We start from the raw sequence: 15,500 nt of genomic DNA, 5'->3' as shown, positions 1-15,500 counted from the left end.
CACTTTGTAAACCTGACTTCATTTATCTTCTCAATGCTCCCTGACATTTTTCCTAGCCCTTAGATGTCCAACAAAACTTTTAAAGAGAGATCTGTCCAGGTTGATCAGCATGAGGGAACTGAGTTTTTCTCCTACAATAATTCACTCCACCCAAGCAGGTCAATGACCAGAAGGCAGTGGACATATCTCTGCAGTGGACTGCTGTCGGACTCCAGGTCACATTTTGGGGATATAAGGACCAAGAAATTGTGTGCATGTGGCCTTAGCTTGGAGATTTCTCCCCAAGTGCCCTGACAGTTAACAGAATGTTCCAGAGAGGAAACCTGCTCTGCTCCTAAGAAGTTAGGGGCTCGGCAAGCCACAAGAACACTCTTCCAGTGCTCCATGCTCTGTGCACGCACGTGTGCATTTCAGCACGTGAAGGAGTGTGCAGCTTCCTCCCCCGCGTGGTAGAGATCTCAAGACTTACATGGAGTTGTTGTAGTTTGACACAATTCCAGGAGATTCTCCTGGGGTGGGGCTTTGAAAGCAGGGATTATTCACATTGCAGAAGATCCCCTGGAGCCACGGCAGCATTCCTGCTGAGGGCATCGCCTTGTTCGGAAAATGGCCTTTAAAACAGAAAATGAGGACAAGACGGGATTAGTCATGGAGCCCAAGCAGGATGTAGACCTAGGAGTTGGCTTTTTTGGGAAGGAGCCCGGGCCCCTCTGATGTCCTCCTTCATTCTCAGCATTTAAGAAGCAGGAGCATCTCATGTGTGCCAGGCCCTGTGCTGGGTGCTAGAGACATGGCCTGTTCTCTCAAGCTCCCGGTGTAGTGCGGAGACAGACAGTTGTTGTAATAGGCATGGGTGGAAATGTGAAGGGGAAGCAAAGGGGGACACATCATTTTGTGCTGAGAGGGGCATAGGAGTGTTAGTTCAAGAAGACTCCACGCAGCTGCTGCGGCTGCTTGAGCATAGGCTCATCTATTCCTTCAGCCACGGTGAACTGAGCACCTGCCCCCAAGCATGCAGTAGGGCTGCAGGATATGGGCTCCTTGGGGAGAGGTAAAGAAGAAAGTGTCTGATGGATAGGAGGCGGATTCAGAACTGGGGCCTGAAACTCATGAACGAGAGGGTGAAGATCAAGAATAGAGGACTGGGCAGCTTTGCATAATGCTTTAGGCTTCCACATTAGCCGCATAGACGGCCAGAAACCAGGTGAAGCATTTCCCACAGGGGCAGAGTGTAACAGAGGCTCTCACTAGTTTCCTTTCAGGTCTACAGACACCTCAGGGGTCCAAGAAATAAAATTTTTCTTCAGTACAATTGTATAGCATCCCTTTTCCTCATTTTTCTCTGGCATCGTGTATAACATATCCTCTATACTGATTTCTGAAATATTTTACAGAACTCATCTATAAATCTCTTCTCTTTAAAACGAGAGAGTTTAGGTATAAAAAATAAAAAACAAAACAAACAGAAATAAGTGCATAGTCTCTTAGTAACTACACACAAGTATTTGCTTAGAATGTTTAGAATTAAAACATGAAAATTTGGGCTGGACAAGGTGGCTCATGCCTGTAATCCCAGCGCTTTAGGACGCTGAGGTGGGAGGATCACTTGAGGCCAGGGGTTCAAGACCAGCCCGGGCAATGTAGTGACTCTGTCTCTACAAAAAACAAAAGATTAGCTGGGAGCAGTGGCTCATGCCTATAATCCAAGCACTTTGGAAGCCGAGGCAGGAGGATCACTTGAGCCCAAGAGATAGAAGTTTCAGTGTGCCATGGTCCCAACACTGTATTCCAGCCTAGGCAACAGAATGAGACCCTGTCTCTAAACATTTTTTTAAAATTATAATTTGTGTAACATTGATACATCTGTCATATGCATCATAGACATGAAATGATGATAAGCGGATCAGATCCCCCCCACACCCCAAGACCTTTCTAGACAAAAGGCCCAGACGAATATCTCTCCAGGACTTGCCCAAGCTACCCTGCTATGCTTACATTCATGTTGGCTATAGAGCGGGTTGGCGTTCCTTAACCAGATCAAAACCAGAAATAAAGATAAAGGCCACACGAGTTCGACCACAAAGCGAATCTGGAAAAACAAAACAAAAAGAGAGAAAGTTCAGCGGTGCTAAGAGATTATAGAAAACATAACCAGAGCAGACACACCCATCCTCAGAGCCCATGTGAGAAGTAGGACTTTGGTTGTGGTATATTTACCTAAACAGTTTCCTTCTTTTACCCCCTCCCCACCACATAACCTCTACCTTGTTTTATTATATCAACCAGATTTTGTGTCCATCTGGGTTCTACTCTGCCTCTATTTTAGAAAACTGCGTTAGCATGAGACTTTCATAAAGGATCATCAAGATCCTCTGCTTCAGTGCATTTTAGCTGTCACTATGCACATGAATGCAGATTTGGGTTCAGTATGGCCCCACCAGAGCTTGCATTTCTAATAGGCTCCCAGGTCATGCTGATCTAACAGGTAGTAAAGATTTCTCTGTCACCACTCACTCTGCAGAAAAAGGAAGAGGCTCAGAGGAGGCAGATGACCTGTGCAGTGTCACATCAGCAGTGGCAGCATCAGAACCAAAATCCAGCCTCCTGTTTCTTGGGCCAATGTCCTTTCCCGCCCTCCCCATTACCTTGCCCTTGCAAATGTGGTCATTGAATGAATGAATGAATGAATGAATGACTGTGATCCATAGCAAAGCCAACAAAAATCAGGTCTACCAACATGTTTCCTTCAACAGTTTCTATTGCTTAAAGAAACAAAGAAGGGCACACGGCCATGGGTTTTTACATTGGAAGAGGCTGCTGATGTCAACATATGGTTGAAAGTTGGTATTTAAACTTTGGTTCCATTTGGAGCTTAAGGACTCTTGACTCCAAAAGCAGATCCAGTGGCTGTGGCAGTCCACATCCTGTGGCATTGCACATGGGGGTGGGGGTTGGAGATGTGGAATTAGGAAAGGAAGAGGGAGAGGGACAGGTGAATTGGAGAGTAGAATAGTTCTATGCAACCCTTACTCCAGGGACCTTAGGAAGGAAACACGTAAGATCTGAAGGAGATCTGAAGCAGCTGGCCGGGAATAGCAAGTTTAATAGATCAGCTAGGGGCTATTCGCATGGTCTTACATGTAACCCTTTGTTGTTTTTCTCTCAAAGAAATGTAAATAGGCTCTCAGCAAAATAAAAGACACCATAGCAGAGGCTCAATACATGCTCCTTTCCTGCTAGTAAGAACAAACCATGTTCTGCTTTTTAAAAAACAGCCTGCTGGCAACCAGATTATAAGAAACTAAAAAATAAATTGATGGGGTAAAATGATCGTGCACTGAAGACAGAAAAAGCAAAAACTATTTGGGGGCAGGTGGTGATTATGTAGCTGTAACTTTTTACAAGATGTTTTGCTCAAAATATGTATAGGGAGGATGTGTTGGAGGAAGCGTGCACACACGCACACAATATAGGAAGAAAAGTATAGATCCGTGAGGCACTTTTTTTTTTTTTTTTTTTTTTGAGACGGAGTCTCACTCTGTCACCCAGGCTGGAGTACAGTGGTGCAATCTTGGCTCACTGCAAGTTCTGCCTCCCGGGTTCATGCCATTCTCCAGCCTCAGCCTCCTGAGTGGCTGGGACTACAGGTGCCCGCCACCATGCCCGGCTGATTTTTTTTTTTGGTATTTTTAGTAAAGACGGGGTTTCACCATGTTAGCCAGGATAGTCTCGATCTCCTGACCTTGTGATCTACCCGCCTCGGCCTCCCAAAGTGAGTCACCGGGCCTGGCCTTTTTTTTTTTTTTTTTGAGACGGAGTCTGGCTCTGTTGCCCAGGCTGGAGTGCAGTGACGAGATCTTGGCTTACTGCAACCTCTTCCTCTTGGGTTCATGCCATTCTCCTGCTTCAGCCTCCTGAGTAGCTTGGACTACAGGCGCCCATCACCACGTCCAGCTAATTTTTTTGTGTTTTTAGTAAAGATGGATTTTCACCGTGTTAGCCAGGATGGTCTCAATCTCCTGACCTTGTGATCTGCCCGATTCGGCCTCCAAAGTGCTGGGATTACAAGCATGAGCCACCACACCTGGCCCTGGACTTCCCTTTCTTAACACACACTGCACTTCAGGGTCATCACTCCTCCAAGTAAGTGAAGCCCTTGAGGACAGTAAGCTTCCTGAGGGCAGGAACCTCATCTGTCATTGTCACTACTGTGATTCCAGGACCCCACATGGGGCAGGACTCATAATAGGTGCCCAATAAAAATCCATGGAATGAGTGAGCCTTGTCAAGACTGGTCTAGGAGGCTTCTCCACCAAAGCCGTTGGTGACACAGGGCTCTGATCACCAACAGTCTGTAGATTTAAGAAACAGCCTCCCCCAGGGGCATATACCTTGGTGTCTTGCCTTCCATTCTGGATCATTCCATCAGGGGGTAGGGCTGGGAAACAAGTTCGGCAAGATAGCAACATTGAGTGACAGGAGCAAATGATGAAACCTGGAAGTTGTTCCCAGTGTCTTCACCAAAGAAATGAGACATCCAGTTCAAATCCAACACATTTGACTCCTTTAGACAACTGCTTGCAATATTGGCTTTCTACCAAGTCGACTGGCTGTCTTCCATGCGGCAACATCTATCTGGGAGTGGTCTGGTTTGTTAAACACTGATGCTGATTTGGGAGTTAGTGGGAAGATCTGGGTTAACAACCACTTTGGGGCTTGCTTAACCTCTGAGTCTCGGTTTTCTCCTCTCTGAAATGGGACTACTCATTTTTCCTACAGTGTACACTCAGGGTTAAGAGAAGGTTACTCTGAGGTCAAGTAACTGGGGTTACTATCCAGCCTGTTCCATCTTAGCTATGTGACCTTGGGCAACCCACTCAACTCCTCCGTGCCACACGGTCTCATCTGTGAAACGGATGTGATACCAGGACCTGTCTCCCAGAGCAGTCGTGAGGATGAAATGGGACACCTGTGTTAAACACGAAAGCACAATATGGCATGAGGTAACAATAAACGTGAGCCATTTGTTATTGCCTCACAGGGTTGTCACAAGATCACAGGGATGTTGCAACAGCAGAAGAGTAAGGAGACAGAATTAAGATTATCTGCAACCTTGTAGGCCTGCCCTCCACTTAGTTCATCTCCCTCCTTTTTGGATTCAGAACTGCCCAGTTGCTGGCTTGGAACCACGGGGCTTCCTAAGAAACCAACTACACACCACACCGTCCTCTGCTCCATATGTAAAGAGGGAGGGCTGTGCACCAGGGAGGGGACCAGCCAGCTTGGCCTGCCTGTCCCATGGGTAAAATTTCCAAACCAAGCTAGTGCATTGTCATCCTCCCTTGCAAGGCTTGTCACGCACACTCCTGGCATCCACCCACTCCTTCACTCACTCATTCTTATATTTTTGAAGAATGTGGTCTCCACAAGGCACCGTGACTTCAAGGCCTCCTCTCAGGAGTAGGGGCAGGATCAGCACCTCCTTTCTTCCTTCCTTCTTTGTCTGGCCCTGGGACTGATCCTACCTCACCTGTGCTCTCTTCTCATCCTTGAATTAGGCTGTTGTTTTCTGCCTATAGTCCCCCTCCCTCAAATAAGCACCCCTGTTGATTAGGTCATCACTTCTCATGTGGCTGCGCGCTGAAAACATGCTGGGATCTCAGGTCATGCCCCAGATCAACTACATCAGAATCTTGGGGCATGGGACATCAGGGTTCTTCTTTTTAACACTTCTCAGGTAGTTCCAATGTGCAGCCAAGGCTGAGAACCACTGGTCTAGGTAATGGTTGGTTGGTAATCTTTAAAAAATATTTGTTGAGAGGTCACTGTTGTTCTAACTCTGTGAGAGTGTGTTTTTTTTTGGCAGGGGATGGGGGCAGGTGCTGCATTTCACATGTCACTCCCTGGTCAAAGACCACCAACCATTCTTTTCCTAGCCTGACAAGTCTGGTCTTCGCAACAGCCTCTTCTGCCCGCTTCCAAAATCATGCTCAGCACCCCTGCCCCAGAGCGGCATCCTTGTCCTTGACGCTCAACTGAGCACAGGCATACCCCAGGGAGAAATTCCACAGTATAATTAAAAACATGTTTTCTCAGCAGCTCAGACTCCCCCCACCCTGCCCTTTACACATGTCTGTAACTTTAATTAAGCCCAGCCAAGGCTCAGAAGGGCTGGTGGAAAATTCTTTTTTCCCAATCTGGTATTTCCTTCTTTCTTTTTCTTTTATTTCTTTTCTTCTTTCTTTCTTTCTTTCTTTCTTTCTTTCTTTCTTTCTTTCTTTCTTTCTTTCTTTCTTTCTTTCTTTCTTTCTTTCTTTCTTTCTTTTCTTTTCTTTTCTTTCTTTCTTTCTCTCTCTTTCTTTCTCTCTCTCTCTCTTTCTTTCTTCTTTTTCTTCTCTCTCTCTCTCTGTCTTTCTTTCTCTTTCCTTTCTTTCCTTTCTCTCTCTCTCTCCCTCTCACCTCCCCTCCTCTCTTTACCATTCAGTTGACATGGGGAGGAGGGTTTCTGGCAAGGGCACAGTTGTGCTTGTTGTTTTAAAACTGAGCCTGTTACATTTTCCTCCTTCCTGCTCTGCTTTCAATTTAACAGAAGGCAGTCGAGGCCTAAAATGAGCCCCATGATTTTTCTTTCCGCAGCAAGAACCAGGACAGGATTCCTAGCCTGGACAAACATGACCCAGAGCCTGGGTACACTGGAGTTGGTGCCCAGCCTCTCCGTACTTGCCACATTCTGGGCCCGATGTTGGGCCTTGGACAAAGGCCACGGTTGTCCCCAGGTGCTCAGGGGTGTGGTGTCCAAAAAATGACTAGCGCCCCACATTCATGAGTCCTCAGGCCTCCCCCAGATATCCGTCCTCACCCAGAAGCTGGGATGAAGGGATGATACCAAGAGACCCACCTAGTGATCTTCATAAGCCCTCCCTGACGCAGCGCCCGGTCCACAGCCAACGCAGGCGGATGTGTATGTTTGTCTCATGCAGTGGAGAGAGCTCTCGTCGTTGGGAATGCACGTTATCAGGATGAACTCCTTGGGAAGTCTGCTCTCATCCTCTCCAGCCCAGGTGCCTCCTCTGAGCTCCCAGACCTACTCCTCACTCCCACCGGTGTTTCCTTCTGCTCCACGGTTCCCACGTTGTGCTGCATAGTAATTATACACGGGAGCCGCTCCTGCCTGGCTCTGAACTCCATGAAGGCGGTGGCTGTGTCTAGCTCATGTTGGTATAGGGCAAACACGCATCCCAGTTTGCCAGGTCCCGTGTTAGTTTACATTTATTGTCCCAGTGCAATCATTAATAGTACTCCCTTTCACTTTCAAAACTACCCTGATTGGATGATAAATTATGTGGTCACTGTGTCTTAGTGAGATCAGTGACCAAACTATTGGACAGATCTTGATCCATGGGGGTTGGTGTGGTGTAACGGCCATGCCTGCCTGTCCTGGGTCACGCAGCATGGGTGTGAATCCCAGGTCCAACACCACCAATTACTAATCCTTCTCTGGAGCCTCAGTGACCTTGTCAGTACTGTGGGGATCACAGAGAGGCCTCTCTCGTGGAACTGTTGGGAGGGTTCAGGGAGGTGATGCACTTAGTACAGTGCCAGACACTTAGTAACACTGGACAAACGTTAACAGAGGAAGAAAAAAAAGGAGGGAGGAAAGCAGAGATCTGAAGATTTTCATCTTATGCCCTTAGGGATTGGGAGCTGAGGAATGAGGAAATTTGGTATCTGTTTTTACTCTTGCTCTGCCTACAGGAGGCATGGAGGTTTGAGGGAAAACCTGGGAGCTGAATTATGGGCTGGGTGTTTGTACTTTTCTCAGAGGGACCATCTTCTAGAGGCAGAAGTTTCCAGAAGCCCTGAAAGCTTGGGAAGGAGCCACAGATCCCTCTCAGAGCTACTGAAATTGTGAGGGGTGCCTCTGTCTTACCCAGACATCCTGGAAGCTCCTGGAATGTGGTAGCAGATGGGTAGCCACTGGGAGGCATGCCAGACAGAAATCTCAATTTCCAGGCCATCGGGACGGCATCCAGTGAACGCCAGCCCAGACCAGGCTCAGCCCTGGGAGGTGGCCCAGCCAAGGCCCTCAGCCTGAGTGGCTTTATCTCCCTGGGAGCACACTGTGGAGAAGGCAGAGTTCCTGAGCAGGAGCTGCCCACACCAGGGAAAGGCTAGATTGAGAGGGAGGGCGCCAGACCATTCTGAAAACAGGGTTATTCTCTGTCACAGCGACATGAGTGCCACAGGAATGGGCTCATTTTAGGCCAGCAGCTACAGTCCTCAGTTATCATGTGACCCCCTTTGAGGGTCACAGAGAGCACAGTGAGAATAACATGAACTGAGAGCTGTAATTTCTTATGGGAAAGAGAGAACAATGGCATATTGGATTTTCCTCCACAATCCACATAGGCAGGGGCTGGGAGGCCTTGTTGCCATTGTATACCCATGAACCTAGCACAGTGCCTGGAGATTATTTGTTGATAGAAGGAAAGAATGAATACATGAATAAATTTAATCATGAGTTTTTTCCAGTTTTGTCAGGATTTTCATGCAAGAAGGGAAGCTCCTAGGAGAAAGGACTGAGTTTCTGATTACTCTTAACACTTGGTGCCTGGGGACAACAGATAACTTCAGCACCAGTCTTGACAGAGGAAAGTGGCCTGAGGACAATGGCACTTCCCAGACAAGCCAGGTCTAACTTACCTCTTCCCCCTGCAGCCTCCATGCATCCTGGGCTAGCCACCCACAGGCTTTGGAGCCATCCACTGCATGGTTGAAGCGTGTCCCCTGCTGCTCTCTTTTATGCTGCTTGTTAAGCTATTGTCCCTTGGCTCTACATGCACCAACCTGCCAGGGCTTTCTCCTCAGGGGTCCAGACCCGAGGTCAGGCTCAGAGACCCAGCAGCAGCCTCGATGCATGCCTTGCTCCCAAGTCCTAATGTCAGCTCCACAGACCTCTCATCTGTGTTTCCAAGTCTTAATAATTCCTCTCTCTTCCCTTGGTTCTCTCAGCCCTAGGAGTGGGAGCTGTGTCCTGCAATTGCTACCTCCATGATACCTTAGAGTTTTCTTTTACTCTCTCAGGTACCAGCTCTATACTTAGCTAACACCTTTTCATATTCAACTCTAAGGAGACCCTCACTGAAACATTCATTCATAGGCCTTCACCTGTTCCAGTTGGCCCCATCACCTACATGAACTTATTCTGAACCGAGATTTGGAACAAATACTGTTCTCTTCTCATCTAAAGCAGGTCTCCCTCCCTTTCCTCCTGAGCTCTCCAGTGGCTTGCAGCTCCCATGGTCCTAATCTCACCCCTACCCAGCCCCCACCCCTTATCCCCTCCTTCCTCTTTCAGCTCCTTTAGTCATTGGCATTTTCACGACTCTGCAAGGCTGTAGCAAAGTGCATTCTGTCTTTATAGTTCTATGGTCACGCCTTATCCGTTCCCAGAAAAAAATGCACAAAGCCAGTTGTCATTTACATGTACAGTCTTGGTCTTCTCTGATCTCCGGCACCTTTTGCCCGCACTTCTTATGGAATATTCCACCTGTGCTACTTTATGTTGCTCTTGGTCTCAAAACATACTTTGGGTTTTCCCAGCCAGCACAGAAGCCAGTGCAGGGTGGAATCTGTGTCATGCTTTTAGGGCTCCAGTCTAGCCCAGCCTGGTGTCTGCTCATTGAAAGAGTTCAGGAAATGTGCATGATGGTTAATAACGTATTGCGTCTCACAGAATCTAGGACACAGTCAATTGTAAGATGCACTGTTATTTTTCTGCACCACTAAGAAAGAAAAAAAATGCGTCCAGTTAAACTGTGACTTGATCGTGAGCTGCATCCCAATTTCAAAATGTTAACATGTGAAAAAACAATGTGCCTTAGAGAATCAATGAAATAAGCCCTCACTAAGCTGGGAAGCTATTTGAGGAAGTTCTTGTTTGCCTTTGGCCTGCTCTTCAGGGCTTAAGGTTCTTCCCACTGCTCAGTGTGGATGCCCTAGAGGGAGGTAGACTGGACGGGCAGGTGTAAAACCGGGGGTTAGGGAGGGGTGGGCAGGCAATAGATTGACAGGCAGAGTCGGCAAAAGATTTTCATATGGCTGAGGACAGAGAACACATCTTCCTGGGAAGGGCACCGTCAGAGGGGCCCACAGAGCGGCCATCCAGCTAAACACTGCTTCAGTGCTAATCGGCGACAAGCCCACTGACTGCTCACAACACCCCGCCCTGCCCCACCACCCCACTCCACACTTCCAACCTGCTTATTTGCTGCACACCTCATTTTTAAACCACAGACAGTAACTGTTACCTTTTGTCTTTTCCGTAGGGTCCAGTTCTTCCAGAGCAAAAGCTGTATCTGTCTCACGAAGCCCATGCTAATGACCACACGAAGACCAGATTGGTCAGAGTTGAGGTCCTGCAGACAGCAAAGGACATAAACGCCGCTAAGAGCGCTTCCCGCTCCGGCCACTGTGTCCTTCTGGTGATTAAAGGCTACTTTTCCCCTTCAAAGCATAATCCTTTTTAATTACACATAAGCCCTTTGTTGGGGAGAGGAGCCCGGACACTGCGTTGGCTCCTTTTTAGTGAGAGAAAGAGAACCCTAAAGACACAAGTGGCTGGGCACCAGGGAAATTGAGGTGGGGGATGCAGTGGGAAACCAAGACCCTCAGGCACTCTCCTCCATGAGAGGGGTTCCTGAGGGGGATGTCTTTAGATATCTTTGACCTTAAGTTTGGAACAAAATCTCTTTGCATAAATATAGACTGGGCATTTGTCCTCAGCAAGAACCTGCTACGAGCCGGCAGCCAGGGTTTGACTGGCCCTTTAAGTCCAATCAACTCACTTGGCAGATCTGAAATGATTCCTCCCTCTTTTAGTCTTTTATCTTGCTCTGTAATGACTTCAGGACAGCTAGTTGGGTTGTCTCTGAGCTTACTGGAGGGTAATGATGTTTATCTCTTGTGCTGAAATTGATCAACTAGTAGTGGTTGCCTGGAGCTCTGACAGGAAAGGCACTGGAACGCTCCAGGCTCAGCAGGACAGAGCCGTGATCAACCTGCAATGTCTGACTGGGGTGCCGGCACGAGGAGAGGCAGCAGGTGGGCCCGTTACTGTCATTCCAACCCTGCAGTGGGGTGGTGCTGGGTTGACTCATCACCAGGTGAGGGATCTGTGATCCGAAGGGACACCCCAAACAGAAGCCTCCCTGGCACCTTGCTATGGAACTTTTTGTCTCTGCCTCCTCAAATCTCAGAATGTGTTCTCTTTGAAAGACTCTAGACCCTTGAGACCTGGATAGGGGTGGAGAGAGAACCACAGACAGGAATGGATGCTGACTTCATGGAGTTTGTGGTCTGGTTGTAAACACGGGACTTGAACTCAAATAACTCAAGGAGTGTGATGAGGGCCCACAGGCTGTGCATGATGGGGCTTCCAAGACGAGAGAGATGGTTTCTGCTTACGAAGGCAAAAAGGCTCCTTGGAGGTGATGGTATTTAAGACAAGCTTGCAGAATTACAAAATAACATTTTAGAGTAAGTTTATGATTTATAAACTGCTTTTGCATATGTTATTTCATTTTAGCCTCACTACAATTTTGTGAGGTCCATATTTGCCGTTTTACAGATGAGGAACGTGAAGCTTAGTGAGATTAAGTACTTTGCTCAGGGTCCACATGACAAGGGTGGGTCCTTGAACAAGTGAGTCATTTAAACTCTGCAAAGACAGGGAGGAATAGCTTATCTTGCCCAGGAAAACCACAAGTGAAGCATGGCTGGAGTGAAGGCTATGAATGGAGGATGCGGAAAAGGAGACAGGAACCGGACTGAAAAATTGATGATGATGATGATGATGATGACTGATTCAACTGAGATTTACTGAGCACCTGTGAAGTGACTGGAGTGGCCCACAAGTGCAGGCCACCCCCAAGCAAAGTCTGGCAGAATCATTAAGACCTTGTTACATGCTAAAGGGTGTGGGTTTTATCATGCAGAAGGTGACGAAAGATTTTAATCCAGTGGCTGCTAAGGGTAGTCAGTTCACCTCGGCAGCAATGTGGGAGTGGTTTCGGGGGAGGCAGAGAGCCTGAACCATGCAGTGACAGCCATGATGGAGAGAAGGGGAGGGACTGGAGGAATAGGAAGGAAGGAGACACAGCAGTGCTGGATGAGTTACTGGAAGAAGGTGGTGAGGAAGAGGCAGAAATCAGCTAGATGGAGTTTGGGGCTTGACTGGCTGGCTAGTGAGATGGTGGTGCTCATAACTGAGGAGGGAATGCCAGAGAAAAGCCAGTGGGGAGTAGGAGGCAGTGGGGGAGAACAGGGGTTTGCATCTGATATGCTGAAGCTGAAGTTCCTATGACATCTGACCACACATATTCAGCAGGCAGTTGAATACTTGGGTCTGGAGTCAAGAATAAGCTTGTGAGATGGAGACATAGATTTGTGAGTGGTCAACATATAGGTGGAAGATTAAGTCCTGGGAGTGATTAAACAGGTGACCTAGGAAAGAGAAACTTGGAGATTATATGAGGTTGCTGAAGGGGAGCTACAGCTGGTGAAGGAATATGCCTCCTTCCAATTCCCAAAGACATCAGCTATATAAATAACGTTCTGTCATAGTTTTAAAATGGTCCATTCTTCATTGAGCTAGAAAGGAGAAAGTTAAACTATGAGCACTTTGTTAATATTCAATTGATGATGCTCTAATAGTATTATTCCCATCTAACCAATGTTCTTGCCTGAACAAATCTGTTTGCTGAGATTGACACATACATGAAATAAAATGTATCATTTGAACCTTATTTTACAATTGAGTAGTGTTAATACATTCATATTGTTATGCAGCCATCAGCACCATCCATCTTCAGAATTTTTCATTTTGCAAAACTGAAACTCTGTACCCATCAAACACTAACTCCCCAGTGTTCCCTCCCCCTAGCCCCTGCCAACCATTCTATTTTCTGTCTCAATGAATTTGACTACTCTAAGTACCTCATCTAAGTGGAATCATAGAAAAGCATAATCTTTAAAGTTCATCTATGTTGTAGCAAGCCATGTTAATCTGTTTGAGCTTCTGTAACAAAATAACATAAACTGGGTGGTTTATAAACAACAGAAACTTATTCCTCATGGTTTTGGAGGCTGGGAAGTCCAAGATCAAGGTGCCAAGAGATTTGGTGTCTGGTGAGGGCCTGTTTCCTGACATGTAGATGGTACCTTCTTGGGTTGACCTCATCCAGTGGAAAGGAAAAGGGGTCTCTCTTGGGCTTCTTTTTATAAGGGCACTAATCCCATTCACAAGGGTTGTACCCTCATGACCTAATTACCTCCCCAAAGCCTCACCTCCTAATAGCATCACCTTTGGAGTTAGGATTTCAATTTATGAATTTTAGAGGAACACATAATTTAGACCATAGCAGATGCGTCAGAGTTTCAGAATTTCTCTTCTTTCTTTCTTTCTTTCTTTCTTTTTTTTTTTTTTTTTTGCGATGCAGTTTTGCTCTTATTGCCCAGGCTGGAGTGCAATGGCACAATCTCAGGTCACCACAACCTCCGCTTCCTGGGTTCAAGTGATTCTCCTGCCTCAGCCTCCCAAGTAGCTGGGATTACAGGCACGTGCCACCAAGCCCAGATAACTTTTTTTGTATTTTTAGTAGATACGAGGTTTCTCCATGTTGGCCAGGCTGGTCTCAAACTCCCGACCTCAGGTGATCTGCCTGCCTTGGCCTCCCAAAGTGCTGGGATTACTGGTGTGAGCCACCGTGCCTGGCCACAATTTCTTTCCTTTTTAAGGCCAATTAATATCTCATTGTCAGTATAGACCACATGTTGTTTATCCATTCGTCCATCCAGGGTCATTTGAGTTGTTTCCACCTTTCGGCTATTGTGAGTAATGCTGCTATGAACCTAGGTGTATAGATATCTGAGTCTCCGCTTTCAATTCTTTGGGGTATAAACCTAGGAGCAAAATTGCTGAATCGAATGGTATAACTGTTTATTTTTTGAAGAACTACCGTACTATTTCCCTTAACAGCTGCACCATTGTACATTCCAATCAGCAGTGCGCAATGGTTCCAACTTCTCCACATCCTGGCCAACACTTGTGCTCTGTTTTTCTTCTTATCATCGCCATCCTAACGGGTGTGAGATGGTATTTCACCATGGTTTTGATTTGCATGTCCCTAACGTTTAATGAGGTTAAGGACATTTAACTCTTTTTTACTCTTTCAATATTATAGATATTTGGTAGGATTTTTCTCCAAGGTAACTCCAGTTGTTTAAAAATTAGGTCAAACTAAGATCTGTGTTCAGTTTTCTCATATATTTCTGAGAATATACCTAGTGAGTCAAGACTGATACTGATAACTGCATATTTCATTCTCATAGTTATCACCATTAACACAAATTGATCAGGGTAGATATGAAATTGATGTGGTCCTGGCAGTAGTTTTGAGTTAGGACCCTGCACATGGATTGAGAGTTGTTAACATCACAACTCAGATTTTAGTTGAATGTCCTTAACCTCATTAAACATTAGGGACATGCAAATCAAAACCATGGTTGGCTGCCTGGCTCACAAGATTTGCTCTTTTCTAGGAGTGACTCCAATGCCAAGGGAAGAGTCTGCAGTAGGCTTGTTAATGCCAAAGGGATTGGTCATGTGTAGTCACATGATCTTTGCTGGGCCAATCAGGGCCTATTCACAGAAATTTGGGGCATGGATCTGTGAGAAGCGTGGGTTAATCATTACAGAAGTACAGAAGTGATGAGAAATTAGAGGCCATGCTGGGTGACTAGGTTCAGTTTGTGTACGTAGGGGCCTAAGCAAAGACTGGGGACTGGATCTCACTTGTTTTGCTAAACAAGCCTGGGACCCAGGCATAGGGCTGCATCCTAGCAAAGGAGATACCTTTTTCCCTTCACAAAGGCGTCTTCTGCTCACCAAACTATACAACCATGAGGCTGCATCCACCCAGAGGAGCACCTTTTCTATTTTGCATAAAAGTGCCACATAGGCTAGCAGAGGACCTGAGGCTGTGTTCCCCACCACTAGGAAAAATCTGATCTGCAGTAACAGAGAACAAAGGGAATGCACAGAGAGGCCGAGGTAGAGAGCATAGGTCCCAGTTGTAGCTGAGTCCCTGGTTCCAGCTGTCTTTGGGACACAGCTGCTCCCCTCCTCTTCAGGCAGGTTAGCAGTAAGACACTCCAATCCTTTCAATAAAACCTCCTTTTGCCTAAATTAGTTCAAATTTGGTTTCCATAGTATCTGAATAAAATTCCTGGGTAGGTCCATGATTGCAATAATAATATAAGTATTATAAATACTAACATAATCCAATGGAGTTGCTGCAAAATTTAAAGGAGAAGAGATTACTGTCGTGAGTATCTTCTAAGAAAGTAAAAGAAATCCAAAATACCCAATATTAGCAATTCCTGCATCTATTAAAAAAAGGCTCACAAGTTTTCTTTTTTTTTTTTTTTGAGATGGAGTC

At 46.4% G+C, this 15,500-nt stretch overlaps 1 protein-coding gene across 1 annotated transcript in view; it reads right to left on the bottom strand.

The window, feature by feature from the left end:
- Nucleotides 1–10,376, bottom strand: part of ABCA4 (ATP binding cassette subfamily A member 4) — a 129,910-nt gene extending 119,534 nt beyond the window's left edge. Inside the window, exons 1-3 of the mRNA XM_007977907.3 lie at nt 10,311–10,376; nt 1,996–2,089; nt 470–611 (exon numbers count right to left, since the gene is read on the bottom strand). Coding sequence (XP_007976098.3) covers nt 470–611; nt 1,996–2,089; nt 10,311–10,376 — 302 coding nt within the window. The remainder of the gene's footprint in view (nt 1–469; nt 612–1,995; nt 2,090–10,310) is intronic.
- Nucleotides 10,377–15,500: the final 5,124 nt, after the last annotated feature.

The sequence above is a fragment of the Chlorocebus sabaeus genome, chromosome 20 (assembly GCF_047675955.1).
Source record: "Chlorocebus sabaeus isolate Y175 chromosome 20, mChlSab1.0.hap1, whole genome shotgun sequence".
NCBI lineage: Eukaryota > Metazoa > Chordata > Mammalia > Primates > Cercopithecidae > Chlorocebus > Chlorocebus sabaeus.
The sequence above is the reverse complement of the archived record's forward strand: the minus strand, read 5'-3'. Positions and strand labels throughout refer to the sequence as shown.